The following is a 23,887-nucleotide window of genomic DNA, read 5'->3' as shown; positions in this document are numbered from 1 at the left end:
CTCTCACCCCTTCCTCATCCCTCCCCTTCATCAGTCCATCCGTCCTCCCTCCATCGGCCCCCCATCTTCCCACACATCACTTCACTTCCCCGGGTCAAGTTGGACCGTCATGGGCACCCTGTCTAACTTCCTTGGTCACTGCTGCTACGTGACGTGGAGAGCGGCTTTTTTTTTGTGACTTTAAACTACATGTACACCATGTGCATCATTCCACAAAGTCGTTTGACACCATCTTTCCACTTTAACTGATTTCTGACTCCTAGGACCTTACCCTCTATGCTGTTATTTCAGTACACTCCCATATTTCAGTACACTCCCATATACTCCCATCATACGTCATCAAGATGGCGCATACGTCATCAAGATGGCGCATACGTCATCAAGATGGCGCATACGTCATCAAGATGGCGCATACGTCATCAAGATGGCGCCGAGCATGGCTGCCGTGTTGCGAGCTCCCACTTATTTTAGCAGTTTTTCTTTGTTTTTGTGTTTGCTTGTTACTCTTTTTGCACTGAATGTTACTGGCATCGTCACATACGACCGACAAACACTCCTGGGAATCAGATCGTCGATCACTCACCGCAAACCGGACTTTGAGTTCCACAACGCTGATCCTTTGTTCCCTAACATCGGAGAGGCTCCATTCACCTGGGTCGCCCGGCCACGCACGCGACGCAGACGCCGGAAAAGAGGCAAGCGAGCCGGTGTGCTCGTCAGGCTGAGACGCCGCGCTCACCGTCCGCCTCTTCCCACCTTGTTGCTGGCTAATGTGCAGTCCTTGGACAACAAGCTGTGCGAGCTCCACGCACGGATCGCTTTCCAGCGGGAGATACGTGACTGCAGCGTGATCTGCCTCACAGAGACCTGGCTATCCGCGGACATTCCCGACCACGCCATAGAACCCGCGGGGTTCTCTCTGCACCGCGCCGACAGATCCAAAGAGCTCTCTGGGAAAAGTAAGGGAGGTGGTGTATGTTTCCTGATCAACAATGCTTGGTGTGATCGGAGGAATGTACATTTCATCGAGTCTTTCTGCTCGCCGGAGCTGGAATATCTGATCATCTCCTGCCAGCCGGTGTGGCTACCTCGTGAGATTACAGGACTGTGTTTAGCGGCAGTGTACATACACCCGCGCGCGGACTCGGAATTCGCACTCGGGAAGCTACACGAGACCATCAACAAGCAGATGACCGCGCGCCCGGAGGCTGCACTCATTGTTGCAGGGGACTTTAACCGGACAAACTTTAAAACTTTTTGTCCAGCACTGTTTCAGCACATTACATGCTTCACGCGGAAAACCCAGACGCTTGATCACTGCTACTCTAACATCCGAGGAGCCTACAAAGCCCTCCCCCGACCCCCGTTCGGCAAATCAGATCACTCCTCCATCCTGCTTCTGCCCACCTACAGGCAGAGGCTGAAACGAGAACCGCCCACCACCAAGGAGGTACGCCGCTGGTCTGACCAATCGGAAGCTATGCTTCAGGACTGTTTTGATCACGTGGACTGGGAGATGTTCCGTGATTCGTCAAGCAGCATCGACGAGTACGCAGACACAGTCACCGCCTTCATTCGCAAGTGCGTGGATGACGTAGTGCCCCTCAGATCAGTGCGCGTCTTCCCCAATCAGAAGCCCTGGCTGAACGGTGACGTCCGCTCCGCTCTCAGCGCACGCAGCGCCGCTTTCAGATCTGGAAATACGGAGGAGTACAAACGAGCCAGCTACGCTCTCCGTAGGACCATAAAAGCGGCCAAACGTGGGTACAGAGAGAAAGTGGAAGCACAGTTCAACACAGCCAACACCCAGAGCTTGTGGCAGGGTCTGAACATTATCACTGACTACAAGAGAAGCTCTCACACTCTGACCAGCACCAACGCTGAGCTGCCAGAGGAGCTGAACCGCTTCTACACTCGATTCGAGGCAGATCACGCTGCGCTCCCAGAGTGCACCCCGCCCACCGCTGCGCTCCCAGAGTGCGCCCCGCCCACCGCTGATCCCATCCCACCCTCCGTCTCTGAAGCTGACGTGCGCAGAGCTTTTCAGCGGATAAATCCACGCAAGTCAGCTGGTCCGGATGGCATTCCCGGGAGAGTGCTTAAAGCCTGCTATAGAGAACTGGCAGCAGTCTACACGGACATTTATAATACATCACTCTCTCTCTCTGTTGTGCCAGCTTGCTTTAAACTGGCCACCATTGTGCCAGTTCCAAAGACTGCCCACACCACCTGTCTGAATGACTGGCGACCTGTTGCCCTAACCTCCATCATAAGCAAATGCTTTGAGAGGCTGGTTAGGGATATCATCTGTTCCTCACTGCCTGCCACCCTGGACCCACTGCAGTTTGCATACAGGCAGAACAGATCCACTGACGATGCGATCACCCTGACCCTGCACACTGCCCTCTCTCACCTGGACAAGAAGGACACGTATGTGAGAATGCTGTTTGTGGACTACAGTTCAGCATTCAACACCATCGTTCCCTCGAGGCTCGACGTCAAGCTCCGGGATCTGGGTCTGAACAGCACACTGTGCAGCTGGATCCTGAACTTCCTGTCAGACCGACAGCAGGTGGTGAGGATGGGCAACATCACATCCTCCTCACTGACCCTCAACATCGGAGCGCCCCAGGGCTGTGTGCTCAGCCCGCTCCTGTACTCCCTGTACACCCACGACTGCACAGCCAGACACAGCTCCAATGTCATCATCAAATTTGCTGACGACAGAACAATTGTTGGCCTGATCTCAAACAACGACGAATCGGCCTACAGAGAGGAGGTTAACATCCTGGAAAACTGGTGCCAGGAGAATAACCTCTCTCTAAACGTCAGCAAGACCAAGGAGCTGATCGTGGACTTCAGGAAGCAGGAGAAAGCATACTCGTCGATCTCCATCAACGGGACTGCGGTGGAGAGGGTCAGCAGCTTCAAGTTTCTGGGTGTTCACATCAGCGAGGATCTGACATGGACAGAACACACCACACGGGTGGTGAAGAAGGCACAACAACGCCTGTACTTCCTCAGACGGCTGAGGAGGTTTGGTCTGAACCCCAGCATCCTCAGGACTTTCTACACCTGCACTGTGGAAAGCATTCTGACGGGCAGCATCACCACCTGGAATGGGAACTGTACTGCTCTGGAGCGGAAATCCCTGCAGAGGGTTGTGCGCACAGCGCAGTACATCACTGGGGTTGAGCTCCCAAACCTTTTGGATTTATACACCAACCGCTGCCTGAGGAAATCCAAAAAGATCATGAAGGACCCGTTCCATCCAAGCCATTCCCTGTTCTCACAGCTGCCGAGTGGAAGGAGGCTCAGAAGCTTGAAGACCAGAACCAGCCGGTTCCGAGACAGCTTCTTCCCCCAAGCAACCAGGCTGTGGAATAGCCAGTAGAACGGTGTTCTGCCCAACCCACCCCACTGACACCCATACAAACTCTGCACCCTGCACTTTACTTTACACTGCATCTATCAGACTTTCCCATATTATACAGCATTCTGCCCCCTGCACTCCCCACTCAACTCATTCCTTACCTGCACTTACTCATAGCTATACTGTCACATACTGACTACTTCCACACTATCCGCATATCTACATCTGTGCATATCTGTTCTGTGCAATATTTGTCTATAGTGTAAGTTATCATGTTTATTGTAATTAAGTGTATTGTAAATAGTGTTTATACTGTAAGTTATCTGTATGTCCTATTTTTATATATTTTATATTATTTTATTACTCTCTTGTAAATATTATTCTTTGCGCATTGGTGGGAATCTGCACCCAAGTTTTTCACTCACATGTACACCTGTACTCTGTGACGTGACAATAAAAATCTTGAATCTTGAATCTTCAATCTATTTGAACAGCCTGGCAGAGCCTTAAAACACCTTATTTAATTAATTCCCTACCTTTCTTTTCTTTAGACCTCCACATCTCGCCAGCATTTGTTCTTACCCGTTCTTCCTTCTCTAGTTTACGGCTCTGTCTTAATTCTCTCTCAACTGCTACTCGGATCTTCTCACCCTTTCCAATCACCACATATTCTACGGTCATCAGAGACGTCAAAAGAGAGCCTCGCGCTCTCAATCTGCACCTCCTTCTCTTCTCATTATCTGTCTTACTGCATTCATGCTCTGCACAGGTCATGTGCCTCCCTTCTTTTCGCAACACTCAACCCCTTTTTCACTTTCCCTAATTCCGCTCTTCATGCTCTTCTCGATGTTCCCATCATCCTACACTTACCCCCGATTAATACACAACAACTCACCATTGCATCGGCTCAGCCTCTGGCTTGCTCAAGGACTACAAGTTCACTTGGAGTTCCCAAAGCCTTTCACAGTCAGACCTCCCCTCAAATCTCCTTAGTCGAATGTTCTGATTCAACTTTTTGGGGTTTCAGCTGTCTTTTCCAGCCAAGCTTCCCCGAACTCCAGCCCAAATACTCTGAGCTCACCCCGCCCTCTCTTCTTTTTCTCTGTCCAGGCAAGGGCGTAGACCAATACTAGCAAATTTGTTGTAATAGATGGAACCAAAATTTCTGCTCTTTAAGAAAATCCTAAAGTAGAATATCAGTCCATCATTTTATGACCTTAAGTTTATGACCTTGTGTTCTGCAGCTCTGAATGGCTTAGTCAAAGTCCAATTAAGATGGTCTGGCATGATGTTAAACAGACTGCTTATGCTCAAAAACTATGCAATGTGTCTGAATTTAAAAAATCTACAAGGAAGAGTGGGCCTAAGTTCTCCACAGAGATGTGAAACCGGCTTGATAACATTTGTTGCTGCCAAAAGTGGCATAACTGAGTTATCACATTTAGGGGGCAAAGACTTGAACACTCAGGGCTAGATGGGTTTGGATAGATTTTGTCCTTTAATAAATGAAATTATTATTTAAAAACTGCTTTTTATATTTACTTAGGTTATCTTTGTCTGGATTAAAGTGTGTTAGATAATCGTAAAAACTCTGATAAAAGTAAAAGCTGAAGAAATCTGTAAGGGACAAATATTTTTTCACAGCGCTGTAAGTTCCTTGGTGACTTAATGAATTAAAATGATGGACAGAGTGCTTTAAGGAACTTTACACAGATTTTATAGGAACTGTGAAATAGGTCATTTTGGGGTGACTGTTTAGGGCTAAATTTAAACAACAAGCCTCATTTGAACAGTAATGTACCGGGTTCCACCAAACATAAACAAAGACATGAAGAAATAAGAAATAAGATCTATGTTGTCTCATTTAAGGATAACAACGGTTTCAGTCATGACTATTATCATGAGATATTAACACATGACTGGGAGGGTGGTAGCTGAGCATATTATATAAATGATCACTGCGTGGCTTTATTTTCCTAGCAAATTCAACATAAGATCTGACGGCAGGTTTATAGGTTACATTACAGAGAAAAACAATTTACTCAACAGAATGAAGGCAAGCTACACTGAGAAGCTGGAGATCACTGCTTTTTGCTATGAATATTTAAATGGATCTTGTCCTAAGTTTGTCTATCCTCTTGTTTTGAAGGTGACACTTTATTTGTTCTTTGGTTCAGTGGTGATTTTAACAGTATTTGGTAATCTGTTTGTCATTATAACTGTTGTTCATTTTAAGCAGCTTCACATGCCAACTAACTTCCTTGTTCTGTCTCTGGCTGTAACTGATCTGCTGCTGGGAGCTCTTTTTATGCCTCCTGTTATGGTACAGTCTGTAGAAACTTGCTGGTATTTAGGAAATATATTCTGTAAGATACACAGCAGTGTTGCAATCATGTTATGTTCTGCTTCCATTATAAATCTGTCTTTTATATCCATTGACAGATATTATGCTGTGTGTCATCCCCTGCTGTATCACAGTAAAATTACTTCCTCTGTCACAGTAATTATGATTGTCATCTGCTGGAGTGTCTCAGCTGGAGCTGGGTTTATGATAATATTTCTAGAGCTAAATATTCTGGGTGTTGAAGAGTTTTACTATGAGAATGTTGCATGTGAAGGAGGTTGTGTGTTGTTTCAAAGTGCAGCATCGTACACTGTTTCCTCTGTCTTTTCTTTTTATTTCCCAGGTGTTGTGATGCTCAGTATATATATAAAGATATTCCATGTTGCACAAAAGCAAGCAAAGTCTATTCAGGACTCAAAATGTAAAAACAATATAAAATCAATTTTAAGCAAAGAAGAGACAAAGGCTACTAAAACTCTGGCTGTGGTTTTGGGTGTATTTCTGTCACTTTGGACTCCATTTTTCATTTGTATTGTTATTAATCCTCATATTGGTTACACAGTCCCTCCAATTTTAATTGATATGCTTGGTTGGATTGGACTTTTAAATTCTACTTGTAATCCTATTGTTTATGCTTTCTTCTACAAGTGGTTTAGAAAAGCATTCAGGATGATTATTTCAGGTCAAATATTTCAAGAAGGATCTTCAAGAACAAACTTGTTTTCACACTAAAAAATATAGAAACATATTCATTTAAAACAAACTGTCCGAAGTCAAAGTTTTACACTTTACTTGAAAAAATGGAAAATGAATAAAGTTTAGGTTTAACTTGACATCAATTAAACTATTTTGACATGAGCTTTTTTGAGATATTTAGTTGAAAATTATCTGTAACACATTATGCTTAGTTATATTTGAACACTTATTTAGAATGAGTTAAAAAGATTACCAATGCTTATATTTCTTTTTTGTGGATAATAGACATTAATTTGTGTATATAACCCTTCATAGTTTTAAATCCACTGATTCTGCCATTAGCTAAAATGTGTTTCTAATGTGTTTCTGATTAAGGCACTTTGGGAAATGAAAACCAAGGCTGGAATTTGTGTTTCACTTGGTTATTAAAAGCATGTTTTGTGCTGTCCTGCAAATCTCACAAATAATAAATATACAGTTGATCCTGGAAGTATGTTTATTAAAAAAAATAATTAATGTGAGCACATTACCCCCCCAAGAAGAGATACAAGAGAGAGGAAGAAGGAGGAAGATAGGGAGGGGTGCAAAATTGTTCCACCTGCAGGTACAGAGAAAGGTAGTGATATAGGGGTTTTATATAGGTTCTATAGAGGGTGAGTGGGAGGAGTAAAGGGTGTGGGTAATACTGGCAAAGTGGAATTATATACATAACTTAATTTTGGTAGATTAATCCATGCCCTTTACTCAGGAAAGGAAGGGGGGGGGGGTGAGAGGATTTTGTGAGGTAGTGGAGGTGGTGAATTTGAAGAAACCGAAGAAAGCCAGGATAAACATAGGTTTGAGCATGGCAGAAATAGAGGGAGTGTTTGAAGGCAGTAATGCAGAATGTGTGATGTGATGTGGACGTGCTAATTAAGGGAACGTGGCTCCCATCTTCGAATGCCTCTGATGAGTAGAGGTATTTGGTGATGCTTGAAAAAGGGGTGAGGAGATCCCAGTAACAGGATAAGAAAGAAAACTAATGGCAGAGAAGTAGAATTTAAGTGTGGAAGAGCAAATAAAAAAATGGATGCTGGAAAAGGTGAGAAAGGCAGACAGCTGGTTCAGTAGGTGGACAGGGTGCTTGGAGATACAGAGTTAATTATGAAATCCTAGGAAGCAATGGTGAGCTGGTTTATACTTGTTTATACTTGTCTCACCCGTGACAATACTAGACTCAGCTAAAGAGGGAGGATGGTGTTGGAATAAGGTGGAGTCGGAGAGGGCTGTGGGTCCATGTGCGGTGCCAAAGTCTTGAATTTCTGTAGGTGAAAGCGAGAGAAAGCCTCAGCAGTAGGTTTAGATAGATCAGGTATGTGTGAAGCTTTGAAGGAGAACTGATGTAGGATTGATTGCCAGGTGAGATGGCAAAGATAGAGCATGATAAAGAGATTGTTTGATCTCAATTTATTGATGATGTCCATGACGGTGGAGTTGTCAGAATGAATGGAAACAATACTCCTGGTCCACAGGTGACCCCAGAGCACAGCGCAACCACAACAGTGTACAATTGCCGTAAAGTGGGGGAGTCACTATCAGCTGTAGACTGGTCAATAAAGGCCAACAATCATCATCTATCATGATCAATTCCATCATCATGTGCCACAATAGCCTCTGAATCCAACAACAGGGGAGGCATCAGTGAAGAGGAAAAAAATGGTGCGATCAAAAACATTAGGATGATGGATAAAAGATATGCCATTCCATTGGGTGAGCAGGAGAAGCCAGAAATGCAGCTCAGAAATGCATGCCTGGTTCAAGGTGACAGTCTGTAAAAGAAAGTTGACAGAAGAAGAGAGGTTGAGAAGATGGGAAATGAAGGACCTGCCTTGGGGAATAATACGCATAGCGTAATTTGAATGCCCTAAATGAGAGAGGAGTTGCTGCTTCGAGCAGTGTGCGGAATGTGGCAGGTTTGGGCGGATGTGTGCGAGGTGGACGGTGAGTTAGAAGGGTGAGATAGAAGGGTGAAGTAGCGGACCGGAGAGGAGCATTGAGGATGAGGAATCGTCCAAAAGATGAATGACATATGGGATACGATAGACATTGAGGAGAATCCTGGACAGGGACTCAGCCAAAGGTCAGACAAACCGCAAAATAATAGCGCCCGCGCCAACGCACCCCAAAAAAGGTGCCAGGTTGGGTTGCAGAGCGACAATCTTGAAAGCCAAGACCACGTTGGCTTTAGCCAGCCAGGCAGCATGCCTAGGATGGGGATGACTGAGATAGCATTGTTGATGCTGGCATAACACATTGAGAAGTCAGCACTGGGAATCAAACTATTGATTGAGGGCAAGGCAGATCTGTGCAGGGCAGAAAGATCGATGATGATGCGCCCCTTCCTCGAGTATTTGTGGGTAGCGATGCCAAGCGGAGAAAGCAGCAGGCAGGAGTGCCACCGAAGAGACTAAGAAGCCGGCCAAACAGGTGCTTAGGGAGGGGGGTTTTAGCTGGGAGCAGCAAGAGGATGAGAGAATGTGGCAGGTGTGGGCGGATGTGTGCAAGGTGGACGGTGAGCCACGGGAGGCCCTCACCACACCCTTTTTCATGATCAAGAACCATCTCATCAAGTTAATGGAGAAATGGTGGAGCAGCTCCTCATACCTTGCAACCACATTGACACTGTTATGCACCTAGCCCACCAACCTCCCCTTTGAAGGTCACCTTGCTGCATAAAACACGCTGGCCAGGATACAGCAGAGGTTCTACTGGCTGTCCATCAGGGTGGTTTTCCAGCTTGTTAGCTCACCGGCCCTTACAAGCCCCAGCCCACTCTGCTCATCCCGCTGCCCATTATTGACATGTCATACTAACAACTTGGAATGGATATAGTGGGGCCGTTGCCGAAGTCCACCTGGGGGCACAAATACATCTTGGTCACTTTCGACTATGCAACAAGGTTCCCTGATGCAGTCTCCCTCCGAAAAGAAATGTCCAAGGAGGTGGCATTCGAACTGGTGCTCTTAATGAGTCGGGGGTGGAATTCCAAAAGAGATCCTCACAGATCAAGGAACCCCTTTCATATCAAAGCTCATGTCTGACCTCTTTCTGACCCCTTTCTTTCATTTTTGCTGTTTTTTTCATACTTACATTTTTCAGATTATCAAACAAACTTTAATATCAGACAAAGATAACCTGAGTACACATAAAAGTGTCCTGTGACATCTGACAAAAAACACAACACAATTTCAGAAAAATAACATTATACTGAAAGTCCAACATGGTAATTTAATGGTCTGGGGCTGCTTTGCTACTTTAGAGCCTGGATAAGTAGTTAGGGGGAGATCCACACTTTCACTCCTTCCACTCTCCTCCCTATATAAACTGTTACTTTCTCTATACCTGCTTGTTTAACAACCTTGCATGTTACCTGGTCCACGATGGTCCTCCACCTGTCTGTCTTCTACGACCGGCTGTTCTTGTCCACCCTATCTCCTCCACCACCACTGCGTGGCTGCCTTCCTTGATTATGGTGTGTATTTCCCCAAATGCCGCAGGTGACGTCTCCTCTCCTGGCTCCTCGGCCCAATCTGGCCGCTATCGCGATGTCTCCTTCAGACTTCTGCAACTTCCTTCTCTCTCACCGCTGCTGCTCCCGGCAGCCACGCCGCTCAGGCTTGTTTTTCTCCTCCCCTCTCTCTCTCTCTCATCCCTTCCTCATCCCTCCCCTTCATCAGTCCATCCGTCCTCCCTCAATCTCCCCATCGTCTTCCCACACCTCACTTCACTTACTCGGGTCAAGTTGGACCGTCATGGGCACCCTGTCTAACTTCCTTGGTCACTCCTGCTATGCGACGGGGAGCAGTGGCTTCTTTTTTGGGGCCTTTAAACTACATGTACACCATGTGCATCATTCAGTCGTTCGACACAATCTTTCCACTTCAACTGATTTCTGACTTCTAGGACCTCACCCTCTATGCTGTTATTCCAGTACACTCCTATATTTGAACAGGCTGGCAGCGCCTTAAAACACCTTACTTAATTCATTCCCTACCTTTCTTTCCTTAGACCTCCACACTGCCTTCCTGATCTCACCAGCATTTGTTCTTACCCGTTCTTCCTTCTCTAGTTTACCGCTCTGTCTTAATTCTCTCTCAACTGGTACTAGGATCTCCTCACCCTTTCCAATCACATTATATTCTCCGGTCATCAGAGACATCAAAAGAGAGCCTCACGCTCTCAATCCACACCTCCTTCTCTTCTCATTATCTGTCTTACTGCATTCTTTTCGCAACACTCAACCCCTTTTCCACTTTCCCTAATTCCGCTCTTCATGCTCTTCTGGATTTTCCCACCATCCTAGATGAAACAACACTTACCCCCGATTTATACACAACAACTTACCATCACATCAGCTCAGCCTCTGGCTTGCTCAAGGACTACAAGGTCACTTGGAGTTCCCAAAGCGTTTTACAGTCAGACCTCCCCTCAAATCTCCTTGCCATAGTTGAATGTTCTGATTCAACTTTTTGGGGCTTCAGCTTTTCCAGCAAATCTGCCCCGAATTCCAGCCCAAATACTCTGAGTTCGCCCCCCCTCTTCTTCTTCTCTGTCCAGTCAAGAGTGTGGGATAATTTGCTGTAATAGATGAAACCAAGATTTCTGCTCTTTAAGAAAATCCTAAAGTAGAATGTCTGTCCATCATTTTATGACCTTAAGTTTATGACCTTGGGTTCTGCAGCTCTCAATGGCTTAGTCAAAGTCCAATTAAGATGGTCTGGCCTGATGTTAAACAGGCTAAGAGTGGGCCTAAGTTCTCCACAGAGATCTGGTTGTCTGGTTGATCTGGATGTCTGGATTAAAGTGTGTTAGATAATCTTAAAAACTCTGATAAAAGTATGATAAAAAGTAAAAACTGAAGAAATCTGTAAGGGACAAATATTTTTTCACAGCGCTGTAAGTCACTTAGTGACTTAATGAATTAAAATGATGGACAGAGTGCTTTAAGGAACTTTACACAGATTTTATAGGAACTGTGAAATAGATCACCTTGGGGTGACTGTTTAGGGCTAAATTTAAACAACAAGCCTCATTTAATCATTAATGTACTGGGTTCCACCAAACATAAACAAAGACATAAATAAGATATATGTTGTCTCATTTAAGGATAAAGACATTCTCAGTCATGACTATTATCACGAGATATTAACACATGACTGGGAGGGTGGTAGCTGAGCTCATTATATAAATGATCACTGTGTGGCTTTATTTTCCAAGCAAATTCAACATAAGATCTGACGGCAGGTTTATAGGTTACATTACAGAGGAAAACAATTTACTCAGCAGAATGAAGGCAAGCTACACTGAGAAGGTGGAGATCACTGCTTTTTGCTATGAATATTTAAATGGATCTTGTCCTAAGTTTGTCTATCCTCTTGTTTTGAAGGTGCCGCTTTATTTGTTCTTTGGTTCAGTGGTGATTTTAACAGTATTTGGTTAGTATTATTTCCATTGACAGATATTTTGCTGTATGTCATCCCCTGCTGTATCACAGTAAAATTAATTCCTCCGTCACAGTAATTATGATTGTCTTCTGCTGGAGTGTCTCAGCTGGAGCTGGGTTTATGATAATATATCTGGAGTTAAATACTGTGGGTGATGAAGAGTTTTATTATGAGAATGTTGCATGTGAAGGAGGTTGTGTGTTGTTTCAAAGTGCAGCATCGTACACTGTTTCCTCTGTCTTTTCTTTTTATTTCCCAGGCGTTGTGATGCTCAATATATATATGAAAATATTCCGTGTTGCACAAAAGCAAGCAAAGTCTATTCAGGACTCAAAATGTAAAAACAATATAAAATCAATTTTAAGCAAAGAAGAGACAAAGGCTACTAAAACTCTGGCTGTGGTTTTGGGTGTATTTCTGTCACTTTGGACTCCATTTTTCATTTGTATTGTTATTAATCCTCATATTGGTTACACAGTCCCTCCAATTTTAATTGATATGCTTGGTTGGATTGGACTTTTAAATTCTACTTGTAATCCTATTGTTTATGCTTTCTTCTACAAGTGGTTTAGAAAAGCATTCAGGATGATTATTTCAGGTCAAATATTTCAAGAAGGATCTTCAAGAACAAACTTGTTTTCACACTAAAAAATATAGAAACATATTCATTTAAAACAAACTGTCCGAAGTCAAAGTTTTACACTTTACTTGAAAAAATGGAAAATGAATAAAGTTTAGGTTTAACTTGACATCAATTAAACTATTTTGACATGAGCTTTTTTGAGATATTTAGTTGAAAATTATCTGTAACACATTATGCTTAGTTATATTTGAACACTTATTTAGAATGAGTTAAAAAGATTACCAATGCTTATATTTCTTTTTTGTGGATAATAGACATTAATTTGTGTATATAACCCTTCATAGTTTTAAATCCACTGATTCTGCCATTAGCTAAAATGTGTTTCTAATGTGTTTCTGATTAAGGCACTTTGGGAAATGAAAACCAAGGCTGGAATTTGTGTTTCACTTGGTTATTAAAAGCATGTTTTGTGCTGTCCTGCAAATCTCACAAATAATAAATATACAGTTGATCCTGGAAGTATGTTTATTAAAAAAAATAATTAATGTGAGCACATTACCCCCCCAAGAAGAGATACAAGAGAGAGGAAGAAGGAGGAAGATAGGGAGGGGTGCAAAATTGTTCCACCTGCAGGTACAGAGAAAGGTAGTGATATAGGGGTTTTATATAGGTTCTATAGAGGGTGAGTGGGAGGAGTAAAGGGTGTGGGTAATACTGGCAAAGTGGAATTATATACATAACTTAATTTTGGTAGATTAATCCATGCCCTTTACTCAGGAAAGGAAGGGGGGGGGGGGTGAGAGGATTTTGTGAGGTAGTGGAGGTGGTGAATTTGAAGAAACCGAAGAAAGCCAGGATAAACATAGGTTTGAGCATGGCAGAAATAGAGGGAGTGTTTGAAGGCAGTAATGCAGAATGTGTGATGTGATGTGGACGTGCTAATTAAGGGAACGTGGCTCCCGTCTTCGAATGCCTCTGATGAGTAGAGGTATTTGGTGATGCTTGAAAAAGGGGTGAGGAGATCCCAGTAACAGGATAAGAAAGAAAACTAATGGCAGAGAAGTAGAATTTAAGTGTGGAAGAGCAAATAAAAAAATGGATGCTGGAAAAGGTGAGAAAGGCAGACAGCTGGTTCAGTAGGTGGACAGGGTGCTTGGAGATACAGAGTTAATTATGAAATCCTAGGAAGCAATGGTGAGCTGGTTTATACTTGTTTATACTTGTCTCACCCGTGACAATACTAGACTCAGCTAAAGAGGGAGGATGGTGTTGGAATAAGGTGGAGTCGGAGAGGGCTGTGGGTCCATGTGCGGTGCCAAAGTCTTGAATTTCTGTAGGTGAAAGCGAGAGAAAGCCTCAGCAGTAGGTTTAGATAGATCAGGTATGTGTGAAGCTTTGAAGGAGAACTGATGTAGGATTGATTGCCAGGTGAGATGGCAAAGATAGAGCATGATAAAGAGATTGTTTGATCTCAATTTATTGATGATGTCCATGACGGTGGAGTTGTCAGAATGAATGGAAACAATACTCCTGGTCCACAGGTGACCCCAGAGCACAGCGCAACCACAACAGTGTACAATTGCCGTAAAGTGGGGGAGTCACTATCAGCTGTAGACTGGTCAATAAAGGCCAACAATCATCATCTATCATGATCAATTCCATCATCATGTGCCACAATAGCCTCTGAATCCAACAACAGGGGAGGCATCAGTGAAGAGGAAAAAAATGGTGCGATCAAAAACATTAGGATGATGGATAAAAGATATGCCATTCCATTGGGTGAGCAGGAGAAGCCAGAAATGCAGCTCAGAAATGCATGCCTGGTTCAAGGTGACAGTCTGTAAAAGAAAGTTGACAGAAGAAGAGAGGTTGAGAAGATGGGAAATGAAGGACCTGCCTTGGGGAATAATACGCATAGCGTAATTTGAATGCCCTAAATGAGAGAGGAGTTGCTGCTTCGAGCAGTGTGCGGAATGTGGCAGGTTTGGGCGGATGTGTGCGAGGTGGACGGTGAGTTAGAAGGGTGAGATAGAAGGGTGAAGTAGCGGACCGGAGAGGAGCATTGAGGATGAGGAATCGTCCAAAAGATGAATGACATATGGGATACGATAGACATTGAGGAGAATCCTGGACAGGGACTCAGCCAAAGGTCAGACAAACCGCAAAATAATAGCGCCCGCGCCAACGCACCCCAAAAAAGGTGCCAGGTTGGGTTGCAGAGCGACAATCTTGAAAGCCAAGACCACGTTGGCTTTAGCCAGCCAGGCAGCATGCCTAGGATGGGGATGACTGAGATAGCATTGTTGATGCTGGCATAACACATTGAGAAGTCAGCACTGGGAATCAAACTATTGATTGAGGGCAAGGCAGATCTGTGCAGGGCAGAAAGATCGATGATGATGCGCCCCTTCCTCGAGTATTTGTGGGTAGCGATGCCAAGCGGAGAAAGCAGCAGGCAGGAGTGCCACCGAAGAGACTAAGAAGCCGGCCAAACAGGTGCTTAGGGAGGGGGGTTTTAGCTGGGAGCAGCAAGAGGATGAGAGAATGTGGCAGGTGTGGGCGGATGTGTGCAAGGTGGACGGTGAGCCACGGGAGGCCCTCACCACACCCTTTTTCATGATCAAGAACCATCTCATCAAGTTAATGGAGAAATGGTGGAGCAGCTCCTCATACCTTGCAACCACATTGACACTGTTATGCACCTAGCCCACCAACCTCCCCTTTGAAGGTCACCTTGCTGCATAAAACACGCTGGCCAGGATACAGCAGAGGTTCTACTGGCTGTCCATCAGGGTGGTTTTCCAGCTTGTTAGCTCACCGGCCCTTACAAGCCCCAGCCCACTCTGCTCATCCCGCTGCCCATTATTGACATGTCATACTAACAACTTGGAATGGATATAGTGGGGCCGTTGCCGAAGTCCACCTGGGGGCACAAATACATCTTGGTCACTTTCGACTATGCAACAAGGTTCCCTGATGCAGTCTCCCTCCGAAAAGAAATGTCCAAGGAGGTGGCATTCGAACTGGTGCTCTTAATGAGTCGGGGGTGGAATTCCAAAAGAGATCCTCACAGATCAAGGAACCCCTTTCATATCAAAGCTCATGTCTGACCTCTTTCTGACCCCTTTCTTTCATTTTTGCTGTTTTTTTCATACTTACATTTTTCAGATTATCAAACAAACTTTAATATCAGACAAAGATAACCTGAGTACACATAAAAGTGTCCTGTGACATCTGACAAAAAACACAACACAATTTCAGAAAAATAACATTATACTGAAAGTCCAACATGGTAATTTAATGGTCTGGGGCTGCTTTGCTACTTTAGAGCCTGGATAAGTAGTTAGGGGGAGATCCACACTTTCACTCCTTCCACTCTCCTCCCTATATAAACTGTTACTTTCTCTATACCTGCTTGTTTAACAACCTTGCATGTTACCTGGTCCACGATGGTCCTCCACCTGTCTGTCTTCTACGACCGGCTGTTCTTGTCCACCCTATCTCCTCCACCACCACTGCGTGGCTGCCTTCCTTGATTATGGTGTGTATTTCCCCAAATGCCGCAGGTGACGTCTCCTCTCCTGGCTCCTCGGCCCAATCTGGCCGCTATCGCGATGTCTCCTTCAGACTTCTGCAACTTCCTTCTCTCTCACCGCTGCTGCTCCCGGCAGCCACGCCGCTCAGGCTTGTTTTTCTCCTCCCCTCTCTCTCTCTCTCATCCCTTCCTCATCCCTCCCCTTCATCAGTCCATCCGTCCTCCCTCAATCTCCCCATCGTCTTCCCACACCTCACTTCACTTACTCGGGTCAAGTTGGACCGTCATGGGCACCCTGTCTAACTTCCTTGGTCACTCCTGCTATGCGACGGGGAGCAGTGGCTTCTTTTTTGGGGCCTTTAAACTACATGTACACCATGTGCATCATTCAGTCGTTCGACACAATCTTTCCACTTCAACTGATTTCTGACTTCTAGGACCTCACCCTCTATGCTGTTATTCCAGTACACTCCTATATTTGAACAGGCTGGCAGCGCCTTAAAACACCTTACTTAATTCATTCCCTACCTTTCTTTCCTTAGACCTCCACACTGCCTTCCTGATCTCACCAGCATTTGTTCTTACCCGTTCTTCCTTCTCTAGTTTACCGCTCTGTCTTAATTCTCTCTCAACTGGTACTAGGATCTCCTCACCCTTTCCAATCACATTATATTCTCCGGTCATCAGAGACATCAAAAGAGAGCCTCACGCTCTCAATCCACACCTCCTTCTCTTCTCATTATCTGTCTTACTGCATTCTTTTCGCAACACTCAACCCCTTTTCCACTTTCCCTAATTCCGCTCTTCATGCTCTTCTGGATTTTCCCACCATCCTAGATGAAACAACACTTACCCCCGATTTATACACAACAACTTACCATCACATCAGCTCAGCCTCTGGCTTGCTCAAGGACTACAAGGTCACTTGGAGTTCCCAAAGCGTTTTACAGTCAGACCTCCCCTCAAATCTCCTTGCCATAGTTGAATGTTCTGATTCAACTTTTTGGGGCTTCAGCTTTTCCAGCAAATCTGCCCCGAATTCCAGCCCAAATACTCTGAGTTCGCCCCCCCTCTTCTTCTTCTCTGTCCAGTCAAGAGTGTGGGATAATTTGCTGTAATAGATGAAACCAAGATTTCTGCTCTTTAAGAAAATCCTAAAGTAGAATGTCTGTCCATCATTTTATGACCTTAAGTTTATGACCTTGGGTTCTGCAGCTCTCAATGGCTTAGTCAAAGTCCAATTAAGATGGTCTGGCCTGATGTTAAACAGGCTAAGAGTGGGCCTAAGTTCTCCACAGAGATCTGGTTGTCTGGTTGATCTGGATGTCTGGATTAAAGTGTGTTAGATAATCTTAAAAACTCTGATAAAAGTATGATAAAAAGTAAAAACTGAAGAAATCTGTAAGGGACAAATATTTTTTCACAGCGCTGTAAGTCACTTAGTGACTTAATGAATTAAAATGATGGACAGAGTGCTTTAAGGAACTTTACACAGATTTTATAGGAACTGTGAAATAGATCACCTTGGGGTGACTGTTTAGGGCTAAATTTAAACAACAAGCCTCATTTAATCATTAATGTACTGGGTTCCACCAAACATAAACAAAGACATAAATAAGATATATGTTGTCTCATTTAAGGATAAAGACATTCTCAGTCATGACTATTATCACGAGATATTAACACATGACTGGGAGGGTGGTAGCTGAGCTCATTATATAAATGATCACTGTGTGGCTTTATTTTCCTAGCAAATTCAACATAAGATCTGACGGCAGGTTTATAGGTTACATTACAGAGGAAAACAATTTACTCAGCAGAATGAAGGCAAGCTACACTGAGAAGGTGGAGATCACTGCTTTTTGCTATGAATATTTAAATGGATCTTGTCCTAAGTTTGTCTATCCTCTTGTTTTGAAGGTGCCGCTTTATTTGTTCTTTGGTTCAGTGGTGATTTTAACAGTATTTGGTTAGTATTATTTCCATTGACAGATATTTTGCTGTATGTCATCCCCTGCTGTATCACAGTAAAATTAATTCCTCCGTCACAGTAATTATGATTGTCTTCTGCTGGAGTGTCTCAGCTGGAGCTGGGTTTATGATAATATATCTGGAGTTAAATACTGTGGGTGATGAAGAGTTTTATTATGAGAATGTTGCATGTGAAGGAGGTTGTGTAATGTTTCAAAGTGCAGCATCGAGCATTGTTTCTTCTCTACTGTCCTTCTACATTCCAGGTCTTGTGATGCTCAGTATATACATGAAAATATTCAGTGTTGCACAAAAACAAGCAAAATCTATTCAGGACTCAAAATGTAAAAACAATATAAAGTCAGTGTTGAGCAAAGAAGAGAAAAAAGCAACCAAAACTCTGGCTGTGGTTTTAGGTGTATTTCTCTCACTTTGGGCTCCATTTTTTATTTACAATGTCATGAATCCTTTTATTGGTTATGCAGTCCCTCCAGTTTTAATTGATATGCTGGCTTGGATTGGACTTATGAATTCTACTTGTAACCCTATTGTTTATGCTTTCTTCTACAAGTGGTTTAGAAAAGCTTTCAGGATGATTATATCAGGCCACATATTTCAGACAGGGTCTTCAAGAACAAACTTATTTCCACACTAAAAAAAATGAAGAAAATACATTTCATTAAAAAAAATGAATTTAAACAAGTTTGAAAACAAGCCACAAAACAAGTTTTACACTTTGCTTAAGAGACATGGCAAATGAATAAGGTATAGATTAAACTTATAGTGACATCCATTAACTCATTTATTTCAGATATAATGTAACACATTATGCTTAGTTTTATTTAGTTTAGTTTATTTAATTTTTATATTGTTTTCTTGTGTTTATTTTGTTTTTGTGTCAGTTTTATCATATGTTTGACTGTGTATGTGTGTGTACAGCCCCATTCAAATATTTGGACACAGCTCTTCTCATTTTAAAGTTTCTTTCCTGTCATGATATTTACAATATACCTTTAATATTGAAGACATTAAAGCTATACAGGAATGTATAATTATTTTGTAAACAAAAGGGTTAAACCAAACAGAATATGTTTTATACTTAAAATTCTTCTAAGTAGCCACATTTTGCACTGATGACAGATTTGTCATCCTGTTTTTCAGTGTCTTCATGAGATAGAGTCACCTGGAATATTTATCTCAACCGTCTTAAAGGGTTTCATGAAGGTGCCGAACAATAGTTGCCTGTTTTCCTTCACACTGTGCTCCAGCTCATGCCAAATTATCTCCACCATTTCAATTGGGTTCATGTCAGGGGATTTTTTTACTACATAATTCCATATATGTCCCTTAATTGTTTGATGTCTTTAATATTAACATACAATGTAGAAAATAAATGAAATGAAATAAATAAATATACTAAATGAAAAAGTTTGTCCAAACTTTTGACTTTTGCTGTCAAAATGTGCAGGGATGTACTGGTTCAGGGCATAAGTACTACAGAATCCATGAAGCATGTACTTAACACATACGGAGTGTGGAAGTAGCAGATGCAAAAATGAAACCCTAAACTGTTACTAAGGTGGACTACGGATGGTGCCAAACCAAAGATAGAATAAATAATAAAAGTGTGCTAAACTGCCTAACCCAAAAACTAAACTAAACCAAAAATACAATAATGGAAACCCGCTCCTTACCTGGTGTGTCTAGACAAAGCTTTACCTATGTACGGACTGAATAATGTAAAGGGTCCAACTTATATGTCCACCACAGACATGGTGCGACAGCGGTAGCTTACAGGGAGTGGAGTGGAACACACACTCACAAGATCAAACAACTCATTGTAACTGCACATTCCTCCAAACATTTCCAACATTTGCCACTCGCAACTGTTTAGTGACACACCTCTCAGCTCTCATCTCTTGACTGATGTGACTGGGCTACACTATTTTACAAAATGCCTGCCCCATCTGGTCTGAGCATGCACATCATTGGCAAGCTGTAGATCTAGCAGGGAGGATCTATTAGGCGGCGAGGTGATGCTCCTCCTACTGAATCCACCTAATTAGTGAAACGGAGACAGAGGGAGAGAAAAATGGGGAGGAAGACAGAAAAACACAATCTACATGTAGATGCACAGGCGTTCACCTCTATGACAAACGGTAGTCCAGGGTCAGGCAGTCGAAGAAGTGGAGCCCTGGTCAACAGGTGCTTGATAGCATCAAACGCCTCCTGGGCCTCTGTGCACCAGCTGAACTGCCCAAACGCCTTCCTCATCAGAGCAGTTAGCAGGGTGGCCACAGAGCTAAAGTTTCTTACGAATCGTCGCACCAAAGTCGGTCGGGCCGGTTCTCGACCGCCTTGACGTTGGTGAGGTTCATGCACAGAGTGTTATGTGACACCAGGGCCGCTGCTAAGGTTTTGGAGGCCCTAAGCATAACTGGTCAGGGAGGCCCCCCCCCCCAAAAAAAAAAAAAAAAAAAAAAAAAAAAAACACACACACACAAACACAAAAGGTTTACGCAAAATTTTACTATTTATTAAAATTACACATGTAACTGTGAATATTTACAACGTTATAAGTAAGGCCAATAACAGTGAAGAACAGCACAAGAGTACTATTTATAATGTATAAATAATAAATGAAACGATGCATGTCTATTTTAAGCAGTGGACACGTCATTTACACAAGCCAGCCTTAAAGGTTATGAAATTATCGTTTATATTCGTGGTGTATTTATATCAGCCTGTCAAAATCTATAGAGCTGTCTGATCCTGCTGTCATACAGACCATTTGGATAGTGCACTGACGGCATTAGTCAATAGGTAGGCTACTCTGTTTATTAATTTTTTATTAAAGTCACTAAAAATCTTCAAACTACACTACTACTATTTGCAAACGTGCCACGTGCCTTGCAATACCCAGATTAGTTTCTAGTTAAGCGTTTAAAGCTACCAAATCAGCAAAGCCAACGTAACTAGCTCAGGCAACACCACTGAACATGAAGTAATCAAAACTATTTAAACCTTTATCATCGAAGTTACTCACCAGAAAGGGATGCATGGGCCTCATCTTTCTGCTTCTTTTTCTTCTTCTCAGCTCCAGACTCAAACCGTCGCTTCATAGTTGAATTACCATTTAGTAGCAACTTCGCGCGGTGAACTTGTCTCCTGCCAAACTCAAGTAGCGTTGCTACTTTAGTTAGGACTAAGGTTGCCAGATAAGTTACGATTTTTCATCCTATTTGTTTATTTTATTTTAAGTTTTTAACTTACACAAATATTGCACTGGACAAGTTTTTGTATAGAATGGCCACATACACTTTAAAAATGGTTAAACATGCGCAAGATTTAGCGCCTCCATGAATTTTTTGATTATTTATTTGACTGGAAAATGTCACATCTGGCAACAACCAACAGAGCAAACCGAGCCGTGCCATTTCAGGCAATAGGGGTGGGGGCATTATATTATGCACAAAAATAATAACGTGCCGCTTTTAAGTAGTAGAGTAGGTGCCCCATGCAATGTTTAAAGACAAAAAAGATGAGCGTATCATAAATAATTCACATTGGGTTTTAAATTTAATAATGTCATAATTTCAACACATTTCATTCTGTCAATTTGGCTCCCTGCAACTGCAAAATGGTTGAGGCCTAACGCTGGCTGCGTTGTCTGCGTATGCAGAGCGGCGGCCCTGTGTGACACAATAAAGCCCAAAAACAAGATGGTCTGCACATGGAACTCCAATTTCTCCAGTTTGACGTAGAGGTGGTTCTTCAGGAGTAGCTGGAGAACCCGTCGGACGTGAGTAACATGTTCATTTACAGAGCGACTGCATATGAGAATGTCGTCCAAGTAAACAAACACGTATCGGTCCAATGCCTCCCGGAAAACCTCATTAATGTACCCCTGGAAGACAGCGGGGGCGTTCATCAAACCAAAGGGCATACCTAGGTACTCACAGTGCCCAGATGGGGTGACAACGCTGTCTTCAATTCGTCAGCCGCCGTGATCCTAACCAGGTTGTAGGCACTGCGCAAGTCCAGTTTGGTGAAGACGGTGGCCTGCTGCAGTGCCTCAAAGGCCGATGATATGGGGTAACGGTTCTTAACCGTGATCTCATTGAGGCCTTTGTAATCTATACAGGGCCTCAACCCACCATCCTTCTTCCCCACAAAGAAGAAGAACCCGGCGCCGGTCAGGGACGAAGAGGGTCGAATAAATCCCAGGGCAAGGGCCTCCTGGATGTATTCCTCCATAGCCCGGCACTCAGGACTCGAAAGAGAAAACAACCTTCCCCTGGGAAGACTAGTCCCAGGGAGAAGGTAAATGGCCATGTCGCAAGGACGGTGGGGGGGCAGTATCTGAGCTTGCCATTTGCTGGACACTTCGTGGATGTCCTGGTATTCTTCAAGTACCCGAGACAGATCAGGACCTCCAGGGTCAGGTTCCCCACCCTTGACGGTTCTGGGGGTCTGAAGGCAGGCTGTTCGACAAGCGGGCCCCACCTCAAAACTGAACGGGTCAGCCAGTTGATGTGGGGGTTATGTCGCTGGAGCCAAGGGAAACCCAAAATCATCTGCAAATCGGATGCCTTTATAATGTACAATACTACCTGTTCTGAATGAGGACCGCCACTATGGGAAGGGGTTCCTGTAGGGGAACCAGTGGCAAGGCAAGCTTCCTGGCCATGGCCCCATCCAAAAAGTTGCCTGCTGCTCCAGAGTCCAAAAAAGCAGGAAGGCAAACGCAAGTGTGGCATTAAGGAACACCCCCTGGGTTTGAGGGGACCCTGGTCGGTCTGTTAGGGGTCCCTCCTCCCCTAACAGACGTCGGCCTTTAACTGCTAGCTCAGGGCAGGCAGCGCCCTGATGCTCCGAGGCTCCACAGTGGAGACACCGATCTTCCAGCATTGCGCGCCTGTCTAGTGCCCTAACTGCATTGGTTGTGCCCCAGGGTTTGGTGGCTTCTCGGTTATCCAGAATTAGCCAATTAACCCAATTAAAATGTCCCTTAACAGAGACAGGTTGGTGCCATACAGAGGGCCTGGCACGCCTTCCAATGCCCCGGAGGACGCTTTGATCGAGCACCAACCCTTACAGAAAATTTCAGGAAGCGGGCTTCAGTTGCCAGGCTGGAGCTTAATCAAGTGTTCTTTGACTAATGGCATAATTGGTCGATATGGGACTACATATGACGGATGTGTTTAATGAGTGAAAGAGTGGGGCGGAAAGCTTGGGGCTGGAGGTAAAAAGTTCTTGCTGTAGTTGAAAGATTTTGGCTTACTAATGTAAATTTTGCCAAACTTCAGTCTAGTTTGTTTATGTCCCTGTCCCCTGCTAAATCCCCCACCTTATCCACCTGTCCTGCAAGCAGTCCAGATCTAATATGCATGGATCTTGGACTGCTGCATACCACACTTCAAAGACCATTGGCATTTCCCCCTCCCAAATAGTGACAACCCCTACTCAAAGCATTTGGCCCTTTCCATCTCCCCACAGTGTGTTCCACTCCCAGACTTTTTTACTGATCCATTACATTACATTACATTACATTTGGCAGATGCTTTTGTCCAAAGCAACTTACAATAATAAAGTTCAAAAGTAACAGAAGGTAAAAACATCTTTATATAGGGCTTAAAGGAGGTCAAAGGAAAATAATGTGATAGGAAAGTAAAGTAGGGGAAGAAGGAAATGAGGTTGGAAGTAGTTAGTGTGTTAGAGGTGTTAGGAGAGTAAGTGCTCTTTGAAGAGCTCTGTCTTCAGGAGTTTCTTAAAGATAGCGAGAGATTCTCCTGATCTGGTGGTGGAAGGTAGTTTGTTCCACCATTGGGAAACTCTGTGTGAGAACAGTCTGTATTGCTTTGTGTAAATGTTTGGTAAAGCGAGGCGACGCTCATTGGAG

The 23,887-nt window shown here is 43.8% G+C and overlaps 2 protein-coding genes across 2 annotated transcripts in view; both read left to right on the top strand.

Annotated features, from left to right (window-relative positions):
- Positions 1–364: 364 nt before the first annotated feature.
- LOC125802521 (uncharacterized) overlaps positions 365–23,887 on the top strand; it is a 94,178-nt gene continuing 70,655 nt past the window's right edge. Inside the window, exon 1 of the mRNA XM_049480964.1 lies at positions 365–2,572. Within this exon, the coding sequence (XP_049336921.1) occupies positions 365–2,572 (2,208 nt within the window). The remainder of the gene's footprint in view (positions 2,573–23,887) is intronic.
- On the top strand, positions 5,394–6,475 carry LOC125801684 (trace amine-associated receptor 1-like). The gene has a single exon (XM_049478498.1). It carries the CDS (start codon positions 5,424–5,426, stop codon positions 6,447–6,449), a length of 1,026 nt encoding a protein of 341 aa, XP_049334455.1. The 5' UTR covers positions 5,394–5,423; the 3' UTR covers positions 6,450–6,475.

Source organism: Astyanax mexicanus, chromosome 1 (genome assembly GCF_023375975.1).
Source record: "Astyanax mexicanus isolate ESR-SI-001 chromosome 1, AstMex3_surface, whole genome shotgun sequence".
Classification (NCBI taxonomy): Eukaryota; Metazoa; Chordata; class Actinopteri; order Characiformes; family Acestrorhamphidae; genus Astyanax; species Astyanax mexicanus.
Note: the sequence above shows the minus strand (reverse complement) of the source record. Positions and strands in the feature narration are given on the sequence as shown.